This window comes from Lagenorhynchus albirostris, chromosome 4 (genome assembly GCF_949774975.1).
Source record: "Lagenorhynchus albirostris chromosome 4, mLagAlb1.1, whole genome shotgun sequence".
NCBI classification, from domain to species: Eukaryota; Metazoa; Chordata; class Mammalia; order Artiodactyla; family Delphinidae; genus Lagenorhynchus; species Lagenorhynchus albirostris.
This window is the reverse complement of record NC_083098.1, coordinates 85,077,115-85,099,792: the sequence shown is the minus strand read 5'-3', so window position 1 is coordinate 85,099,792 and position 22,678 is coordinate 85,077,115. Positions and strand designations below refer to the sequence as shown.

The 22,678-nt window shown below is 38.0% G+C and overlaps 1 protein-coding gene across 1 annotated transcript in view; it reads right to left on the bottom strand.

Moving 5' to 3' along the window:
• Window positions 1-4,080: 4,080 nt before the first annotated feature.
• Window positions 4,081-22,678, bottom strand: part of TMEM156 (transmembrane protein 156) — a 51,704-nt gene continuing 33,106 nt past the window's right edge. The window contains exons 6-7 of the mRNA XM_060147313.1: window positions 6,530-6,635; window positions 4,081-4,488 (exon numbers count right to left, since the gene is read on the bottom strand). Of these exons, the coding sequence (XP_060003296.1) occupies window positions 4,476-4,488; window positions 6,530-6,635 (119 nt within the window). The 3' untranslated portion in view covers window positions 4,081-4,475. The remainder of the gene's footprint in view (window positions 4,489-6,529; window positions 6,636-22,678) is intronic.

Here is a 22,678-nt window from a genome sequence, read left to right as displayed (position 1 = left end):
AGACGTGGAACCAGTTGAAAACCAGGATGGGCGAAAAGTCATGCTCAGCTGTGTAGACTGGAAGCCAGGCATCACACCAGGCACCCAGGAACACAGGGTCGTTTTTATTGGAGCCAGGCGGGCAGGGAGGCGAGCAGAACTGCGGGGCTGAGGGAGACATGCAGGACCAGCAGTGCCGAGGCAGTTCCATCAGAGGCCTCCTCCGAAGGCAGGTTCACCCAGCCTCTTTGCACTCCCAGAAGAGAGGCCGCTGGTGTTCTCGGAGGGAGCCCTTTTCTCAGGCACCCCCTCCAAGGATCCTGCACCCTTTGCCCCATCTCCACCCCACAGTGCGAGTCCTGGGAGTAGCACCGGCTTTACAGACCTTGCCTGGAGCCAAATACTAGTCCAGAGACGGCAGGCAAACTGGTGAGCTTCCCTTGGCCTCAGCTTCCTCAGGGGTGATGACACCTAAGAGCAGTTGTGAGAGGAAATGAGTATACACGACTGTGCCTGATGCACAGGGAGGCTCCGTAAATCGTTCTTCATCCAACAAATAGTTATTAAGCGCCTACTGTGAGCTGAGCATTCTACCAGCTGCCAGGGATAGTATGGTGAGCAGAACCAGTCTAGAGAAGGAGACAGACATTAATTAACAACCACAAAAACAATTGTAAGTGACCAATATGAAAAGGGCTATGAGGGCTGAGAACATGTACACGTGGGAGATTTGACTTCTACTGAGAGAACAGGAAAAGCCATCTTCCAGACCCTGCTCAAAAGTGGCCTTCCCAAGAAGCCCACCAGATTACCCCCACTGGCAATGGTTCTTTTGGCCTGTGAACTCTCAGCATGAAGCATGGAGCCTGCTAATGACACTCACCTTACCATTGCATCTAGTATTGTAACTAGCGGCATTCATATCCTGTCTCCTCCACCACATTGTAAGCTTGCTGTGGGCAGACAGCCCATAACACTACCTCTTTCAGTGCTTCACAGTTTCTGTTAAAGTCTAGTATTTTAATAAATAAGTGAAATTAGCTTCTAAAAGCTGCCACAATGTAACAGAACTTGAAGCTTAATTCATGCCTTTTGTAAGCCAAGTTGCCATTGATTTCCAAGTCATTTGTCAGGTCCTAATAGGTGATATGCAAGGAAACAATAATTTGACTTCTCAGAAACTGTATATAAGGTCCATACTTCAAAGAGTGTGACATCCCTCAATTCCTGCTGAAGCATCCCAGACCTGAGTCTGACTCACCTATTAATCAGGGATATACAAGTAAGAAAAAGTATGACTAGTAGAATAACATTTGCCAAATCCTCAATCCCTAAATTTTACAGATAGAATCTCAGTTTGTGATCTAACAACAACAACAAAAAAAACTGGAGTACCAAAAAAACCTGTGTGCTGAAACATTCATTCCTGTTAGGTTGCTTAATGTTAAATCTGACCCTGCAGTTAAACTCTGAAAATCTACTCAGATAAGTAATTTTAACCATATAATGACATCAGGAGATTAAGTTCCACCTTAACTCTCAGAAGGTGTTTTCTTTTCCTTTTTAAAATTGAAGTATAGTTGGTTTACAATGTTGTGTTAATTTCTGCTGTACCGCAAAGTGATTCAGTTATACATATACATTCTTTTTGATATTCTTTTCCATTATGGGTTATCTCAGGATGTTGAATATAGTTCCCTGTGCTATCCAGTAGGACCTTGTTGTTTATCCATTCTATATATAATAGCTTACATCTGCTAACCCCAGGTTCCCACTCCATCCCTCCCCCACCCACTCCCCCTTGGCAACCACAAGTCTTTTCTCTATGTCTGTGAGTCTGTTTCTATTTCGTAGATAGATTCATTTGTGTCATATTTTGGATTCCACATAGAAGTGATATCATATGGTATTTGTCTCTCTGTCTGACTTACTTCGCTTAATATGATAATCTCTAGGTCTATCCATGTTGCTGTAAATGGCATTATTTCATTCTTTCTTAAGGCTGAGTAGTATTCCATTGTATATATACAGCACATCTTCTTTATCCATTCGTCTGCTGGTGGACATTTAGGTTGTTTCCATGTCTTGGCTATTGTGAATAGTGCTGCTATGAACATAGTGGTACATGTATCTTTTTTTTCTTTTTCTTTTTTTAATTAGAGTATAGTTGCTTTACAATGTTGTATTGGTTTCTGCTGTACAACAAAGTGAATTAGCTATATGTATACATATATACCCTTCCCCTTGAGCCTCCCTCCCACTCCCCTGTCCCACCCCTCTAGGTTATCACAGGCGTGCATGTATCTTTTTGAATTATAGTTTTGCCCGGATATATGCCCAGGAGTAGGATCGCTGGGTCATATGGTAGTTCTATTTTTAGTTTTTTGAGGACCCTCCATAATGTTTTCCACAGTGGCTGCACCAACTTACTTTCCCACCAACAGTGTAGGAGGGTTCCCTTTCCTCTACACCCTCCCCAGCATTTATTATTTGTAGAATTTTTAGTGATGGCCATTCTGATCAGTGTGAGGTGATATCTCATTGTACTTTTGATTTGCATTTCTCTAATACAGTAAGTTCCCTACATACAAACAAGGTCCCTTCCAAGAGCGTATTCATAAGTCCAATTTGTTCGTAAGTCCAACAAAGTTAGCCTAAGTACCCAACTAACACAATCGGCTATATACCACTGCTTTTACGCTTGCTTCTGGACATCCTGGGCTTGAAATAATGATACTGTACTCTATACAGTACTGTACACAAAAGCACAACCACTTGTAGAGGATGCACACACGTGACAAGGTATGACAGACACATGAATTTACATGATTGGACATGCGAACACATGTTCGCATCTCTGAAAGTTCGCAACTTGAAGGTTCATATGTAGGGGACGTACTGTAATTAGCAATGTTGAGCATCTTTTCATGTGCCTGTTGGCCATCTGTATGTCTTCTTTGGAGAAATGTCTATTTAGGTCTTCTGCTCATTTTTCGATTGGGTTGTTTGTTTTTCTGTTGTTGAGTTGTATGAGCTTGTATATTTTGGAAATTAGGCCTTGTTCATCTCATCATTTGCAAATATTTTCTCCCATTCCATAGGTTGTTTTTTCATTTTGTTTATGTTTCTTTTGCTGTACAAAAGCTTGTAAGTTTCATTAGATCCGATTTGTTTATTTTTGTTTTTATTTCTATTGCCTTGGGAGACTGACCTAAGAAAACATTGGTAAAATTTATGTCAGAGAATGTTTTGCCTATGTTCTCTTCTAGGAATTTTATGGTGTCATGTCTTATGTTTAAGTCTTTTAGCCATTTTGTGTTTATTTTTGTGCATAGTGTGAGAGTGTATTCTAACTTCATTGATTTACATGCAGCTATCCAACTTTCCCAGCACCACTTGCTGAAGAGACTGTCTTTTTCCCATTGTGTATTCTTACCTCCTTTGTCAAAGATTATTGACCATAGGTGTGTGGGTTTACTTCTGAGCTCTCTATTCTGTCCCATTGATGCATATGTCTGTTTTTGTGCCAATACCACACTGTTTTGATTACTGTAGCTTTGTAGTATTGTCTGAAGTATGAGAGGGTTATGCCTCCTGCTTTGGTTTTTTTTTTTTTTTTCCCCCTCAAGATTGCTTTGGCAATTTGGGGTCTTTTATTGTTCCATATAAATTTTAGGATTATTTGTTCTAGTTCTGTGAAAACTGTCATGGGTATTGGATAGGGATCACATTAAATCTGTAGATTGCTTTGGGTAGTAAGGCCATTTTAACAATATTAATTCTTTGGAAAGTATTTTTCAATGTTAAGAACTATCCTCTTTTTTATATTTGATTTTACTGTAGTTAATAACTATAATTATTCTTGACATCAGTGATAGCTATGAAAAGATGAAAGCCAAAGGAAACAGAGGAAACATGTTGTTATTAGATTTAAACATTCAAGTATTTCACTTAAATTCATTTTATTTTGGTGTTTTGAATTTTTTTTAAACATCCCAGTGCCAAAAGGAAGGAAGGCTTTACACATGCAAGCAAATGTATAAACAAACAACCCAGGTCCTCTTAAGCAATTTGCCAAATAGAAACAATCCATCTATATAAGAAAACACATCAAATCAGGATCTGCAATGTGGGCCAGTGAGAGAAAGGATTTGCATCCTCAACTCTGTTTTTGGTTCCTCAAAATCAAAATCTTGGGACTAGTGTAAGCTGTATAATGATGGATAAACAAAGAGAGTAAGTGTTCTCTTGCTTTTTCCATGGGTTTCATTAGCTTGTTTTCCATGACTCATAATGCCTTCCTGAAAAAAACTCTTGTGCCTTTGATCTCCTGGGTCAAATGAGTGCTGTTGAGTTAGTTTCCATCAACCAGTCAGCACTCCTACTGGTTCCTATTGTGCATCCTCAGCCAGACCAACTATTACCAGTTAACTCATTCCCAGAATAGAATTATGAATACTCTTCAGAAGGGTTCAGTCCAAATCGCCCAGAGGAATTCATATGGATAGTCTGAAGATTTAAAAAAAGGCAAATATTATTCACACAAAAATGTTGTTGACCTGAAAATAATTAGTGGAAAAAAATTTTAAACCATTTATTAAAACTAAGTCTTATAAGAACATGAAAAAGTTCCTAAAGTCACTGATTAAGGGCTCTTTCCAATCCTTTGTTATGCCATGGAGCCTCCTTTATATCCCCAAGTAGACAGTGTGGTTAGTGGTAATAAACTTCTCAGCCTAGGTCCCAGGAAACCTGGGGTCTCCTCCAACCTTTGCCACTATATTTTTTTGGCTTATTTCCCACTTATATAAAATAAAAGTGAAAGTGTTCACGCAAGTTTCTTTTGGTTACAGGAGTCCATGATTCTATTAGAGAGACACAGAAGTTGAGATTTATCCATTCACTCAATACTTATGTCCACTAAATATTTATTGGACATCTATTACATGCTAGGCAACATGTCCTCTGAATGAGGGGTCTCCCCATAATGCTCCCCAAGTCCCTTATGGGTACCTCCATCATGGTACTTGACACTCACTTGGAATTAGGGATTCCCTAATCTGATTCCTCCACTGATGGACTGCATGTTATTTTGCCAATGAGTAGCAGAATTCTTGGCACACAGTAGGTGCTCCAAAAGCATTTGGTAAAAGGACAGAGGAAAGCTCTTCACGTACAAGCTTGAGCATCCGAGAATGAGGACCAGAATGAGAAATATCAAGCATAATAGCCAGTAACATTTCATTAAAACAATTATATGATGACATTATATTCTCCCTAGGAATGTCTGAGCCAACAGCAGACCCTGATTGCACTAAAGACCCAAGCACGAAGACCTGCCTCTCTCTAGTCCTGAAGACAAAGTGTTCCTTGGCACTTAGTTTCCAGTTTGATGTATTGGGCCACCTATGCTGGATCCCTTTGGTTGTCTCTCCAGATCTGCCCTCCCCTTTTGTCCACTTTGCTTGGTGCTCTGGGAGGCCAATCTATATGAATTGTCTCAATCAGCGCCAGTGTCCTCTGGCTCTGGTTGGGTTTGGCCAATGGGGAGTACTGGACATTGGGAAAAAAGGAGAACAGCCAAGTTAGGATATTCATTCTCTCTCCTCAGGGCAACCACAGGCTGTTGTGTCCATGACCAAATGCCACAGCTCCTATCAGTCAGCCCTCCCCACATATTCCTTCTGTGTGTGTATGTGTGTGCTTCTGTCTTTGTCTCTCTGAGTTCCTTGTCCCTTTAGTCTTAGGGACAGTAGCAGTGCCCCCAGTTACTAGTCCTAGGATGCTACACTGTCCTTTTTTGGTTTCCCCACATCCTGGCTTAATAGGCCCTTTATGAAACTCTCCCCAAATTATTCAATATGAGTATACCATCAGTTTCCTGCCAGGACCCAAATATTATAAACAGTAAATGATCTAGTCTATTACCACCAAGCATAATAAAAGAATACCAAGAAATGCTAGTTTCCCTTCTTGTCCCTGTTATAATTTTTATACCCCCTGCAGTGGTTATCAGTAGTGCCTTTAACAAAATAGCTATTTAATAAATATTTGTTGAATGAAAGAAAAAGACACTAAGACACTTCTGATCACAGTTTTGTATTCAAATACATGGTAATCAATGTGCATTAATCTAGGTTATCAAGTATTAAATTTAGAGAAGTTTTTATTTCAGTAGTTGAAAGTCAGTGAGTAGTTCTGCTTTACAAATTTACATTCTCTCTTTTCTCATGTTCCAAGTGAAATAATGATTAGCCTACTGGACTTATGACTCAACCCCAGGAAACAGTACCAAGAGATGAGCAGACATCTCAGGGCACATGTTGTTCAACAAACTAAGAGATTAGTTTACTGGTCCTTCCTAGACCTTGGAGGAAACAGTGATTTTATTTCATGCCATCTAATTCATATGAACTGATTTTGCAAGTTCATCACTTTCTATCACCTACACCCGGATAGAAATGCAGTTTGGGGAAAACTATACCTCCTTGGATCTATTCACGTTTATAATGAATAGTCAAATCGTCAATAAATCTGAAGCATCACTCACCGTGTATATTGATCTTGCTGATGCGCCGTGGAAGTAACTTCTAGTTCTGGTATTGGAGGAAGCACGTCCTTGACATGAGCCATAGGCAGCCTCTGCATGGTCTCTGCTGTTTAAGAAGGAGAGCTGTTCTAGTCTGTATTTAGTCAAGAGCAATGCGAAAGTAGACACAGTATATTCCAATGTAGTAAGAGAACCATGCCTTCCACCTAGACAGGACTTTGGCAGTTTCCATGACTTACTAAATTTCCTGCCTGCAACTCTGACACTCTTTTTTTTTTTTTCATTAGTCATCAGTTTTATACACATCAGTGTATACATGTCAATCCCAATCGCCCAATTCATCACACCACCATCCCCACCCCCCAGCAGCTTTCACCCTTGGTGTCCATACATTTGTTCTCAACGTCTGTGTCTCATTGCTGCCCAGCAAACCGGTTCATCTGTACCATTTTTCTAGGTTCCACATACATGCATTAATATACGATATTTGTTTTTCTCTTTCTGACTTACTTCACTCTGTATGACAGTCTCTAGATCCATCCACGTCTCAACAAATGACCCAATTTCGTTCCTTCTTATGGCTGAGTAATATTCCATTGTATATATGTGCCACATCTTCTTTATCGATTCATCTGTCGATGGACATTTAGGTTGCCTCCATGACCTGGCTATTGTAAATAGTGCTGCAGTGAACATTGGGGTGCATGTGTCTTTTTGAATTATGTTTTTCTCTGGGTATATGCCCAGTAGTGGGATTGCTGGATCATATGGTAATTCTATTTTTAGTTCTTTAAGGAACCTCCATACTGTTCTCCATAGTGGCTGTATCAATTTACATTCCCACCAACAGTGCAAGAGTGTTCCCTTTTCTCCACACCCTCTCCAGCATTTGTTGTTTGTAGATTTTCTGATGATGCCCATTCTAACTGGTGTGAGGTGATACCTCATTGTAGTTTTTATTGTTGTTGTTGTTGTTTGTTTTTTTGATTTTTTTGCTGTACGCAGGCCTCTCACTGTTGTGGCCTCTCCCGTTGTGGAATACAGGGTCCGGACACGCAGGCTCAGCGGCCATGGCTCACGGGCCCAGACACTCCGCAACATGTGGGATCTTCCTGGACCGGGACATGAACCTGTGTCCCCTGCATTGGCAGGCGGACTCTCAGCCACTGTGCCACCAGAGAAGCCCCCTCATTGTAGATTTGATTTGCATTTCTCTAATAATTAGTGATGTTGAGCAGCTTTTCATGTGCTTCTTGGCCATCTGTATGTCTTCTTTGGAGAAATGTCTATTTAGGTCTTCTGCCCATTTTTGGATTGGGTTGTTTGTTTCTTTAATATTGAGCTGCATGAGCTGTTTATATATTTTGGAGATTAATCCTTTGTCTGTTCATTCGTTTGCAAATATTTTCTCCCATTCTGAGGGTTGTCTTTTCATCTTGTTTACAGTTTCCTTTGCTGTGCAAAAGCTTTTAAGTTTGATGAGGTCCCATTTGTTTATTTTTGTTTTTATTTCCATTACTCTAGGAGGTGGATCAAAAAAGATCTTGCTGTGATTTATGTCAAAGAGTGTTCTCCCTATGTTTTCCTCTAAGAGTTTTATAGTGTCTGGTCTTACATTTAGGTCTCAAATCCATTTTCAGTTCATTTTTGTGTATGGTGTTAGGGAGTGTTCTAATTTCATTTTTTTACATGTAGCTGTCCAGTTTTCCCAGCACCACTTATTGAAGAGACTGTCTTTTCTCCATTGTATATCCTTGCCTCCTTTGTCATAGATTAGTTGACCATAGGTGCGTGGGTTTATCTCTGGGCTTTCTATCTTGTTCCATTGATCTATGTTTCTGTTTTTGTGCCAGTACCATACTTTCTTGATTACTGTAGCTTTATAGTATAGTCTGAAGTCAGGGAGTCTGATTCCTCCAGCTCCATTTTTTTCCCTCAAGACTGCTTTGCTATTCGGGGTTGTTTGTGTCTCCATACAAATTTTAAGATTTTTTGTTCTAGTTCTGTAAAAAATGCCATTGGTAATTTGATAGGGATTGGATTGAATCTGTAGATTGCTTTGGGTAGTATAGTTATTTTCACAATATTGATTCTTCCAATCCAAAAACATGGTATATCTCTCCATCTGTTGGTATGACCTTTAATTTCTTTTATCAGTGCCCTATAGTTTTCTGCATACAGGTCTTTTGTCTCCCTAGGTAGATTTATTCCTAGGTATTTTATTCTTTTTGTTGCAATGGTAAATGGGAGTGTTTCCATAATTTCTCTTTCATATTTTTCATCATTAGTGTATAGGAATGCAAGAGATTTCTGTGCATTAATTTTGTATCCTACAAATTTACCAAATTCATTGATTAGCTCTAGTAGTTTTCTGGTGGCATTTTTAGGATTCTCTATGTATAGTATTATGTCATCTGCAAACAGTGACAGTTCTACTTCTTCTTTTCCAATTTGTATTCCTTTTATTTCTTTTTCTTCTCTGACTGCCGTGGCTAGGACTTCCAAAACTCTGTTGAATAATAGCAGTGAGAGTGGACATCCTTGTTTGTTCCTGATCTTAGAGGAAATGCTTTCAGTTTTTCACCGTTGAGAATGATGTGTGCTGTGGGTTTGTCATTTATGGTTTTTATTATGTTGAGGTAGGTTCCCTCTGTGCCACTTTCTGGAGAGTTTTTATCATAAATGGGTGTTGAATTTTGTCAAAAGCTTTTTCTGCATCTATTGAGATGATCATATGGTTTTTATTCTTCAATTTGTTAATATGGTATATCACATTGATTGATTTGCGTATATTGAAGAATCCTTGCATCCCTGGGATAAATCCCAATTGATCATGGTGTATGATCCTTTTAATGTGTTGTTGGATTCTGTTTGCTAGTATTTTGTTGAGGATTTTGCATCTATATTCATCAGTGATATTGGTCTGTAATTTTCTTTTTTTGTAGTATCTTTGTCTGGTTTTGGTATCAGGGCGATGGTGGCCTTGTAGAATGAGTTTGGGAGTGTTCCTTCCTCTGCAGTTTTTGGAAGAGTTTGAGAAGGATGGGTGTTAGCTGTTCTCTAAATGTTTGATAGAATTCACCTCTGAAGCCATCTGGTCCTGGACTTTTGTTTGTTGGAAGACTTTTTAATCACAGTTTCAATTTCATTACTTGTGATTGCTCTGTTCATATTTTCTATTTCTTCCTGGTTCAGTCTTGGAAGGTTATACCTTTCTAACAATTTGTCCATTTCTTCCAGGTTGTCCATTTTATTGGCATAGAGTTGCTTGTAGTAGTCTCTTAGGATGCTTTGTATTTCTGTGGTGTCTTGTAACTTCTCCTTTTTCATTTCTAATTTTATTGATTTGAGTCCTCTCCCTCCTTTTCTGGATGAGTCTGGCTAATGGTTTATCAATTTTGTTTATCTTCTCAAAGAACCAACTTTGCTATTGTTTTCTTTGTTTCTATTTCATTTATTTCTGCTCTGATCTTTATGATTTCTTTACTTCTACTAACTTTGGGTTTTGTTTGTTCTTCTTTCTCTAGTTCCTTTAGGTTTAAAGTTAAATTGTTTACTTGAGATTTTTCTTGTTTCTTGAGGTAGGCTTGTAGAGCTATAAACTTCCCTCTTAGAATTGCTTTTGCTGCATCCCATAGGTTTTGGATCGTCGTGTTTTCATTGTCATTTGTCTCTAGGTATTTTTTGATTTCCTCTTTGATTTCTTCAGTGATCTCTTGGTTGTTTAGTAACATATTGTTTAGCCTCCATGTGTTTGTGTTTTTTACATTTTTTTCCCTGTAATTCATTTCTAATCTCATAATGTTGTGGTCAGAAAAGATGCTTGATATGATTTCAGTTTTCTTAGATTTGCTGAGGCTTGATTTGTGACCCAAGATGTGATCTATCCTGTAAAATGTTCTGTGCACACTTGAGAAGAAAGTGTAATCTGCTGTGTTTGGATGGAATGTCCTATAAATATCAATTAAACCTATCTGGTCTATTGTGTCATTTACAGCTTCTTTTTCCTTATTTATTTTCATTTTGGATGATCTGTCCATTGGTGTAAGTGAGGTGTTAAAGTCCCCCAGTATTATTGTGTTACTGTTGATTTCCTCTTTTATAGCTGTTAGCAGTTGTGTTATGTATTGAGGTGCTCCTGTGTTGGGTGCATATATATTTATAATTGTTATATCTTCTTGGATTGATCCCGTGATCATTATGTAGTGTCCTTCCTTGTCTCTTGTAACATTCTTTATTTTAAAGTCTACTTTATCTGATATAAGTATTGCTACTCCAGCTTTCTTTTGATTTCCATTGGCATGGAATATCTTTTCCCATCCCCTCATTTTCAGTCTGTATGTGTCCCTAGGTCTGGAGTGGGTCTCTTGTAGACAGCATATATATGGGTCTTGTTTTTGTATCCATTCAGCAAGCCTGTGTCTTTTGGTTGGAGCATTTAATCCATTCACTTTTAAGGTAATTATCGATATGTATGTGCCTATGACCATATTCTTAATGGTTTTGGGTTTGTTTTTGTAAGTCCTTTTCTTCTCTTGTGTTTCCCACTTACAGAAGTTCCTTTAGCATTTGTTGTAGAGCTGGTTTGGTGGTGCTGAATTCTCCTAGCTTTTGCTTATCTGTAAAGCTTTTGATTTCTCCATCGAATCTGAATGAGATCCTTGCCAGGTAGAGTAATCTAGGTTGTAGGTTCTTCCCTTTCATCACTTTAAGTATATCATGCCACTCCCTTCTGGCTTGTAGAGTTTCTGCTGAGAAATCAGCTGTTAACCTTATGGGCCTTCCCTTGTATGTTATTTGTCGTTTTTCCCTTGCTGCTTTAAATAATTTTTCTTTGTCTTTAATTTTTGCCAGTTTGATTACTATGTGTCTCAGCATGTTTCTCCTTGGGTTTATCCTGTATGGGACTCGCTGTGCTTCCTGGACTTGGGTGGCTATTTCGTTTCCCATGTTAGGGAAGTTTTCAACTATAATCACTTCAAATATTTTCTCTGGTCCTTTCTCTCTCTCTTCTCCTTCTGGGACCCCTATAATGTGAATGTTGTTATGTTTGATGTTTTCCCAGAGGTCTCTTAGGCTGTCTTCATTTCTTTTCATTCTTTTGTCTTTATTCTGTTCTGCAGCTGTGAATTCCACCATTCTGTCTTCCAGTTCACTTATCCATTCTTCTGCCTCAGTTATTCTGCTATTGATTCCTTCTAGTGTAGTTTTCATTTCAGTTATTGTATTGTTCATCTCTGTTTGTTTGTTTTTTAATTCTTCTAGGTCTTTGTTAAACATTTCTTGGATCTTCTCCATCTTTGCCTCCATTCTTTATGAGGTCCTGTATCATCTTCACTATCATTATTCTGAATTCTTTTTCTGGAAGGTTGCCTATCTCCACGTCATTTAGTTGTTTTTCTGGGGTTTTATCTAGTTCCTTCATCTGGTACATAGCCCTCTGCCTTTTCATCTTGTCTATCTTTCTGTGAATGTGGTTTTTGTTTCACAGGCTGCAGGATTGTAGTTCTTCTTGCTTCTGCTGTCTGCCCTCTCAACTCTGAAACTTTTGACCCATTTCTCTCAACTCTGTATCTATCCTATAGTTGTTTTTCTGGGGTTTTATCTTGTTCCTTCATCTGGTACATAGCCCTCTGCCTTTTCATCTTGTCTATCTTTCTGTGAATGTGGTTTTTGTTTCACAGCCTGCAGGATTGTAGTTCTTCTTGCTTCTGCTGTCTGCCCTCTCAACTCTGAAACTTTTGACCCATTTCTCTCAACTCTGTATCTATCCTTTCAATTCCTCCTCTCCCATCTCCTTCTGAGCACAAGACCTGCAGTATAGTTAAGGTGGAGCAAAGTCAAGAAAAAATTTAAGGTACAATGTCAAGTAGCAAGAAAAGAATTTTAGTTTGGAAAGTACAAACATTTCCTTCTTTGCATATTGTTGAAATATGTCCCTAAGAATAATATTAATAAATAACATCTTTGATTTCAGGGACAATTTTACCAAAAAGCAAGGTTACAAATTAGATGAACTCTAACCTGTCCTCCTTTGCTATGACTCTGTGACTTTATAAAACTCTTCTAATATTATCTTCAACTGACTTCAAATAGAAGGTAAAACTTGATGTCCGTGGCTCAATGGTATCTCTTTTATTCCACTGGGGTCCTGGGTCTTGCTTTTCTAGTCTTTATATTGAAACTTGAGTTCTACATAATACACGTGGTTTTTTGCTTCACAGATGTCTCTACTTTTTATACAAAGCCCTGAACATGGATGGAAATGAGGTGACCTCTAATTTAAAGAGAAATTTGTGTAGTTGCTTCTTAAGAATAGATATCAGAAAGGAAGATTTAAGTATAATCAAGAATATGATGCTTTTTTTCCTAGAAGATTATTAAACACTGGTGTAGTTTACCAAAAGGGAAATCCTGTCAAAGCTTCTGTCAGAATGTTATTCCTTTAATTAGAAAAAAATTTTTGATAAGAAAAACTTATTTTCTGGACTTAATTTTCTGTATAAGGAATACATTCACCTGATTAAAAATTTTTAAACTATGAAGGGATATTCAGTGAATATTCCTTTTTACCCCATCTCCCAGGCAATCACTTCCCACCATTTCACATAGTTCTTTCCCTTCTAGATAGTTAGATAGATAGATAGATAGATAGATGATAAATTTATACTTTAATATATGTGTTATTAAAATTTTGTTTTTGTTCTTCTTTACACAATTGGTAGAATACCATACATATATATCATGAATGATATATCTTAGGGATCTTTCCACATAAGTGCTTCCTCTTTCCTTTTTACAACTTCCTGGTATTCCACAGTATGGATGTAACACCATGTCTTTGAACAGCCTAGATGGTGTCTGCTTAGATGGTGTCTAATCATTTTTGATCTTATAAATACACAAGCAGTAAACATTGTATAGATGCCATTTCTCTCCTATGTGAGTAAATCTATAGGATAAATTCCTAGAAATAGAATTGCTGGCTCAAAGGGCTTATACATTTGTAACTTTGATAGTTATTGCCAAATTACCTATCATGGAAGTTGCACCAATTTTGCCTCTCAGTTTACCTTAGTAAAGTATGAGAGTACCTCTTGCCCCTTGCCATAGAGTGTAACGTCAAACTTCTGGACTTTTGCCAATCTGATAGATGAAAGTGGCATCTCAGTGTAGCTTCAACTTGCTTTCCCACCTGAATGAAGCTCCATGAGAGCAGAAATCTTTATTTTGTTTGGTTCACTGCTGTGTCTCCTATACCCAAGTGACCAATATTATTGGCACATAGTAAACAACAATAAAAAAAATTTTTTTTAAGAATTTGGTCTGAGTGAGACCAAACAACCTTTCATATGTTTAAGAACTATTTGTATTTCCTTTTTCTGTAAACAGTCCATTCTTGTCCTTTACCCATTTGCCTACTAGGTTATGGTCTTTTCTTCATCAACTATTAGAAGCTCTTTATATACTAGGAAAGGTTGCTTATCTGTGATGAACTACAAATAACTTTCCCCCAATTGCTTTTGCTGTGTACATTCTTTTTCATAGGGTCAAATTTATTAGTGTTTTAGCTGAGTTTTGTGTCATGATTAGTTCTGCGTTAATTGTAAATGAATTCTACCATTGTTTCCTCTATTACTTTTGTGGTTTCATGTTTTCATTAAAATCACTGATCTGAATGGAATTTACTCCAGTATTAGTGTGGGCTCTGGATTAAGTAAATTTTTTTTCCTAGATGATTATTCAGTTGTTCCAACATCATTCATTCAGTATTTCTTTGTTTCCCTACTGATTTGATATGCCATTTTCATCATTTACTAAAGTCCTGAACTTTCTAATGTTTCATTGGGTATTTTTATCTAGTCTGTACCAGTACCATAATGGAATGGATACTTCTGTTTATTCTTCTATGTCCATTTTTTTCCTGTCTACTATTGACAGTTTATTTTTCATTGGGATATGGATATGAACTTGTTTATTTATTGACTTAGGGAAAATTGGCATCTTTTTATATTCATCTTACTTTCAAGAACATTATGTACTATTCCTTTTCTTCAAGTCATTTTTATGTCTCTCAGGAGCATTTTTCTGAAGTTTTCTTCAGAAAGATCATGCACATTTCTTATGAAGTTTATTCCTAATTACTTTATTTTCTGCAGCTGTTTTAAATGCAGTATATCTTCTAACTGGTTGTTGTTTAAATATATAAATGTTGTTTGACTTTTTATATTAATTTTGTACCCTGCCCCTTACTGAACTTTTCAAAGATGTTTTTAGGGAATTAGATTTTTTGGGTACATATCATCTGCAAAATAAGTGATCATTTTACTTATCCTTTCCAACTTGTGAACCTTGTGGTTCTGCCTCTTATCTAATTGTGTTGACTAGTACTTCTAGGATAACTGTAGATAAAGTGGCAATAGTGAACATTCTTGAACATTTCTGGCTTTAGCTAAGCATGCTTTCAGTATTTCCCTACTAAGCATGATTCTGAGTTTTTGTTTGAGACAGATATATTTTATGATATTATGGAAGTACCTATTTATCTTATTTTTATTAGGTGTTTTTATGAAGAATGGGTATTGTATTTTGTCAAATACATTTTTTTCATTTTTAACAACTTTATTGATATCTTTGACATATAAAAATAGTAGTTATATAAGGTATACGTACAACTTGATATTTTGATATATGCATACATTGTGAAAAGATCACCACAATAAAGCTAAATAACTTATCCGTCACCTCCACATAGTTACCATTGTGTGTGTGTGTGTGTTGAGAAAATTTAATTTAAAATCTATCCTTTTAGCAGATTTCAAGTATACAATACAGATTAAATAACACTTATACAAAATACCCAATTGTTTATACTTAGCATTATATCTTCCTTACTTTGTCTAAATTTTATACATTTTGCTTTTTGTGTGTGGTTTCTGGATTTTTAATTTAGATTTTACTATATGAATTATGCTTTCTGTAATTTAGTCTTAGGTGTTTTGATCGTTAGGTAAATTGTTTTTAATTTTACTAGTTTTACTAAAGGTTTACAAAATCCCTACAGCTATTGCTGTGAAATGACCTAAGCCAATCTAACCATGCACAACCCTTAGGTTATTATCAGTAGATAAAATCAACCACCAAAAAGTTTGAGCATGGGTAGTCTCACCAGGAGAAATTTTTCCTCACATACAGGCACTTATTAGGTATTTGTTAGCCAGTAGAGAGAGGGCAAGGACACAGCTTGGAAAACCTGCTGTATAGGCTTGATGTGAGTCCATGCTCCCTGTCACTTGGGCTTCACAGCTCGCTTGGGGAGGCCAGGACATGCTCCAGAGGTAGGACTTGGTTAGGCTTGCAGTTGGCATCATGCAGCCAGGGACCTGTGCAAGGAGTTGGACGATTCCTAAAGTAGAGGTTACAGTGTTGGCTGGGTTCTCATACCCCATTAGTGCAGCCATGGAGCATTTTTCTACAGTATTTTATCCAGCTAACAAATCTTGAATGCCTCTAATTTCAACAATGAACATACAATTCGGACTTTGATTACCACTAATTTTACTAATGAAAACTCATTTCTAATATTCACATTCTACTTAGCAAAGTCTCTGATTGATAGCTCAGACCCTTGTGGTGTGCTTAATATTTAACTGTAACATCATATTATCTATGCTGAAATGTTTTAAATCAATTGAATATAGCATAACAGCTATATTTGTCTTTTAAAAATTAGAAGTAAATTTGTAGAATAAATAATGAGAAAAGTAGGTCTTCTAAGTCTTCTTCTTTTGTGCATATAATCAAATACATTTTTATCATCTATAGAAATGATCCAACAACCGTTCCCTTAGATCTGTTAATATGATGAGTGATATTAATAGATCTCCTAATGCTGAACTGTTCTTGTATACGTGGAATAAGCCCCACTTGATCATAGGAGTGTGTGTATGTATGTATACATATTTTTTTAAACTGTGCTACTGGATTCTTTTGCTAATATTTGTTGAGGATTTTTGCATAGATAGATATAAGTAAGATTGATACTTTCATTTTAGACAATCTTTCTTGGGCTTGAATATAAATGTTTATTTCATAAATAGACGTAGGAAACATCCTTTTTTTCTATGGTCTATAACAGTTAAAATACCACTGGAAATATCTGTTGTTTAGAAATTGTTAAAATTCCGCTGTGTACTGCTCTTCCTGTTATTTTTTGAGAGATAACTGACAAATTTTCTGTTTCTTCTATGACAATGGTTTTGTTTAGATTTTCTGTTCTTCTGATGTGAGGTTTTGTAAGTTTTCTCAGAAGAGTATCCGTCTTAACTAGACATTTTAAAAATTAAGGTAGCAACTCCTCTTTAAGGGAATTAGATGCCTTTTTGAGGCCATGTCCAGCAGACACAGAGGGCCCTTTCATTCCTATAGAAATGCTAAAATCACCACCAAAGTCCACATTTTTTCCTATGGAGCCTTTAGCTGTAAAGAGTAAATGACAAAGCTTTCCTGACTGATTAGAGCAAAGGTGGGAAAACAAGACCAGTCTTTCCATTTTTATTTTATTGTCAGTAAGGCCCAACCGCACCTATGAGACTAGATCTATCAACCTTATCTGTGTCACACTGAAAGTTCCCAGGCGTCTGTGATTTTTGTCCTCTGAAATCTGTGCTTTTCAAGGGTGGCTGTAGCAAGCAGGATCTCAAACAGCCCCCAGATTCCCACCCCTGGTGTACATGGCCACCCTCGTGACTCCCTTCCCTTGAGCATGGGCAGAGCGGTAAATAGCATCTCATTCTGGTGACTAGGTTACACTAAGATGAAGAGCTGTTGCAGGCGTAATTAACATCCCAAATCAGTTGATTTTGAGAGAGACTATCCTGGGTGGGTCTGACTTAAAGAGGTGAAAGCTTTTAATAGAGAGACTGGGCCCTCCCTGGGGTCAGAGAGCATCCCTCCCTGGGCTCAGGAAGCATGCCGCCATGTCTGCACTGTCTATGGAAAGGGTCATGTAGCAGGGGTCTGCAGCTGGCCTCTAGGACCTGAGAGTGGCCTCTGACTGAGAGCCAGTTAAGAAACCAGGGCCTTCAGTCTACAGCCTCAAAGGAAGGAATTCTGCCAACAACCTGAACCAGCTTGGAAGGAGAGCCTCCAGATGAGAACACAGGCCAGCTCACACCTTGATTTCAAGCTTGTGAGTCCCTGAGATCCAGCAAAGTTGTTCCCAAATTTCTCACCCAAAGAAACTGTGAGATAATGAACATGTGTTGTTTTAAGCCCCTAAGGTTGTGGTAATTTGTTACACAACAATAGAAAATGAATAAAGTGATCAACAGAGCCTTGGCTTGAAAATCCCCAGAGGTAGTAATTTAAAATGCAGGTTCTAGGACCCTGCCCCAGATCTACTGAATTACAATCTCCTTTCATAAAGGCCCAGGAGCCTTTGATGGTTAATTCTGATGCACATTAAAGCTTCAGAATGAATTTACCATTGCGAATAATTGTTTAGACATCCTTGACAAAGCATCTTTTTTTTTAACTTTTTATCTTATATTGGAGTATAGTTGATTAACAATGTTGTGTTAGTTTCGGGTGTACAGCAAAGTGATTCTGTTATACATATACATGTATCTATTCTTTTTCAAATTCTTTTCCCATTTAGGTTGTTATCAAATATTGAGCAGAGTTCCCTGTGCTATACAGTAGGTCCTTGTTGGTTATCTATTTTAAATACAGCAGTGTGTACATGTCAATCCCAAACTCCCTAACTATCCCTTCCCACAACCCCTCCTCCCTGACAAAACATCTTATAACCTTCCAGAATTTGAGATTTGGAGATAATTCTTTTTAAAGGTTAAAATCTCAAAAGAGCCTATTCATGAAACCAAATAATTATCAAAGAAAATTAACAGAGCTCTTTTGGTTGGAAAGCCAAACTGCTCATCAGTTGCTTATTCATTAGGTTTGCTGACGTTTTATAGTATGGTATAACCATAATTCAGAAAGCCATTATCTGTCAAAATGACAGCTAGTCCGAAGTAACTCTCTAGTGGTACATTATCTTCTATTTCTCCTAGTATCCAAAGTCATGTAAGTTACATGGTAATAGGAAAACTTCTGAAAAATTGATAAAAAGACAAAAAGGTAGGATATCCTGTCATTTTTATACCTTCTTTAGAATAGCTAAAACAGGTGGAATTTTTTTCTAGCTTTACACTGAGAAATAGGGTTTCTTTCAAATCATATTAATTCAGCAACAGTAGTTAAGTCAGCAGAAGCAGTCAGAAGTATTTTAAAACCTCACAGAAGTCTTTTCATGAATTTGTCAAATCTCTAAACCAAATATTTCTTTGACTTTTTCCAAGAACCTTAGCAGAGCCTAAGAAATTAAAAAGAACCCCGGTCTGAGTTTTGACCTGGTTGAGTCTAGTGAACAAAATGGATTTCCAACAGTAGAAACTTTGATTAAAAATAAAACTCCATGCCTTAGGTTCTTGAATAAAGCCCCTATCATTCCATCCATGACAGTGTCCAAGCTGACCTCTGATATTTCTTTCTCTCCTTTTTAAAAAAGGTTATCACTTTTCAAAATGCTTTATATCTATGTCATCTGGTATCTAACCTCAATTCATCTTTCCAAAGTAATTCTTGATTCCCACTTAGTAATGGAAACTTACAAGGTATTTTCTTCACTTTGTTCCCGATGATTTTCATGTCAAAGACAAGGTACATCTCCCACACTGAAGACACATCTAAAACTTCCCCATCCTAGTCAGTCTGTCTTGGCTGCTAAGGGAATTTGCCCCATCAATGTTTGATATTCGTTATCTCCAAAAAATACTTGTTCAGCTAAATTTTACTTGGTTATTAAATTGGAAAGCCAAAAAACAAAAGAAGAACAAAACAGATTTATGTATCCATACTATCTATGACCCTCTGTGACCTCTACTTTCCCAATAGTGAATTTATCCAATTTTGCATAAATCTGCATAATTTATCCTTATTTGTCTGCCCACTTGTGTACAGAGATTGTTTTGTTTTGTTTTGTTTTGCGGTACGCGGGCCTCTCACTGTTGTGGCCTCTCGCGTTGCGGAGCACAGGCTCCGGACGCGCAGGCTCAGCGGCCATGGCTCACGGGCCCACCGCTCCGCGGCATGTGGGATCCTCCCGGACCGGGGCACGAACCCACGTCCCCTGCATCGGCAGGCGGACTCTCAACCACTGCGCCACCAGGGAAGCCCCAGAGATTGTATTTTTATGCATGGTTTTACTCCCCAGAACCCACCTTGGAGCATGACACATAATAGGTACTCAATAAATACATGTTGAATGACTGAAAGAATGTTATTTAACTTCTTTGTGCCTCATGTTTCTTAATAAAATGGTGTGGGTTCAAGCAGAACAAAAAGTCAACTCTGGGGTACCACCCAGGAATTTGGAGATAAGGAAAATAAGAGTGCCCTGTGAGAAAGCACCACCAAGTGCAAAACAAAGTATTTTTACTGGCATCTTTTTAAGCCCACTGGAGGGCCCTGCTCAGAATTTAGTAGGACCTGTGTGTGAGCTCAGCAGGGAAGGGCTATGGATAGCTAAACTCGGAAGCGATGACCTTGGGCGCTTCCTTCTCTCCTTCATACTTCAGCCATGACTCTTTGTGGAGACAATGACTCTTTGTGGAGATTCAGCCATGACTCTTTGTGGAGACAATGGCAATAAATGTCTAAACTGTTACCCACAAAGTACTTGGTTTCCTCATAAGAGCCTCTCCAAAAAGGAAGGAATTCAAGTTAATCGTCACAGATTTCTTCGGTCAAGACAGATGTGGACATTTTCAGATGGTTTGGTGATTCTTATTCAGTTCTCTAATCAGGCTTCCAAAAAACTTTTCAGTCTTAATTATTTCTTCTTACTGTCATAGGAATGCAGAATTTCAATATTGCTATGCATCATTCTGACCTTTCCATCACATAAAAACACAGGCACTTGTGTGCAAGTCCAAGATAGCTAGTAGCCTTTTAGGGTTAATAGAACCAATCATGGTGGCTTAAAATAGATTTCCATTATTCAAGAGGCCAACTCTCTACTATGTTCAAAGATCCATCTGTTATTTTTAACAGTGAACCTAAAACTACTCAGCTATTCCAAATCTGGCCAGTGTGAAAATCAAATGAGGATGGAAAAATAAATGACTGCAGAATTATCTAGAAATAGCAATTAAAGAGGGAAAAAAACCCTCCTTGAACAGACAGCTGCCAATATTCTGAGCCATTGACTCAGTTTCCAATTCACTCACACTTCAGGTATCCTAAATACTCCAAGGAATAAAACTGATGAAGTGTTTAACCATTCTCCTTTTGTTATTTTGGGTAGGCATTATCAAAAGTTATACTCTGGGGGTGGGGGAAAGTATTTGAAAGGTCTTGGTAAGACAGCAGCAGTCATTCTTTCAACATAGACAGTGTAGAGTTGTATTTATTTAACAAATATTTATTGGGTACCTATTATGAACTCATATGCACTGTGCCATGAGCTGGGGATGCAGTGATAAGTATTATCAGGTAGTGTCCCGGATCTCAAGGAGCTAACTGGCTCATAGGAGAGACATCAATCAAATAATAACAGAAATGTAAAAGAGCAACAGTGATAATTGCCACAAAGAGAGAAGTGTGATGTTATGAGGGTGTAATTTACCTGGTCCACCAGCTCTGAGACAACTTCCCTGAGGAAGTGTTAGTTAAGCCAAAATCAGAGGACAGGGTTGGACTTAACTAGATAAAGGCAGGGTGGGGAAAGGGGAGGATTGCAAGGGAGGTGGCGAGTGAGGCCAGATGGTTCAGGCAGGGGGAGTCTGTGCGAAGATGGAGAAGATGTTTATCTGCATGTTTTATCATCAGTTTTTTCAGACCTGGCACAAATGGCTGTCACATAAAGTCATTCAATGAATGAATAGAATAAATCATCCTATTTTGCCTATAGATTCTTCACACTTTATGAATTTCCTCCTGCAGGTAGAGTCACCCTCTGAATCTTGATCTATTCTGTAACCAAGCAGATGGCTGTAACCTTTACTGTTTTATGGACCCCAATCTGTATTTTGAGTCTTAAATATTATAGTTAAGCAAGTAAAAATTAAATTTTCATTTTATCTTGCTTGGTTGCTAGACATCTGGCACCAGTAATTTATCTTCTCTTTGGCAGAAAATTGAAACCTGCTTAGTCTTTATTATGTTGGTCTTAAACATGTTGCAAATTATAATTTTACATTTCCACTAGTTTTATTTTGGGGTAATATATATTACTGGGTCATCCACTTCCCTTTGGCATTTAGCAATTCTCTTTCACAATGAATTTCCGTTTTCTTTGCTTTGTGGTCCCTAAGAGCCCACCCACATTAAGTGCCAATGCTGAAATATTACTTTGAGGATGACTCACATTGTCTCACACAGGCTTCTGATACCTTACAGAGAAAATGTCTCATCTCAGTTCCCAGCACTAAATGTAAAGTAGCGAGAAAAGTTTTGATCTGTGGCTTGAACCAGCAGGAGTAAACTCCCCAGTTCATCTTGCCATTAAGTGATGCGCTGGAAAGTGCAGCCATTGGACAGAACTGAGTTTGAACCCTAACCCTGCTGGGATCTGGCAGTGGGTCAGTTACTTTAAACTCCCTTAGCTTCAGTTTTCTCACCAGGAAAAAAAGTGAGGCTCTTATGAAATGAAATCAAATGATGTGTGTGGAAGTACTGTGCACGTGGAAGGTGCTGAATGAGTGTATATAGCTTAATTAGCTTCCCTTCTCCTAAGGAACTAGGAATTGAATCTCCTGAAGGGTGGTGTCAGCTCCATGGAGGCGGGGACTGCGCTGTGGTACAGCCACTGCATCGGCAATGCTTAGCACAATTTCTGGCCCATAGTCAGTGTTCAACAGATTTTGGTTGAATATTCGAAGGTGAAGAACTTCAAGTTTTAAAGATCTCACCATTTTTGATGGACAAAGTAGAGAGATGACAGGACTCCCTTGGCTGACCCATGCAGTGGAGGCTCGAATCCTAGGAACCTAGTGTCGTGCTTGTAGATATTTATTTGTTGGCTGACCAGCATGTGGACATCTCAGGGGTACTCTCAAGTATGCGAAGCCAGAGGGGCATATATCT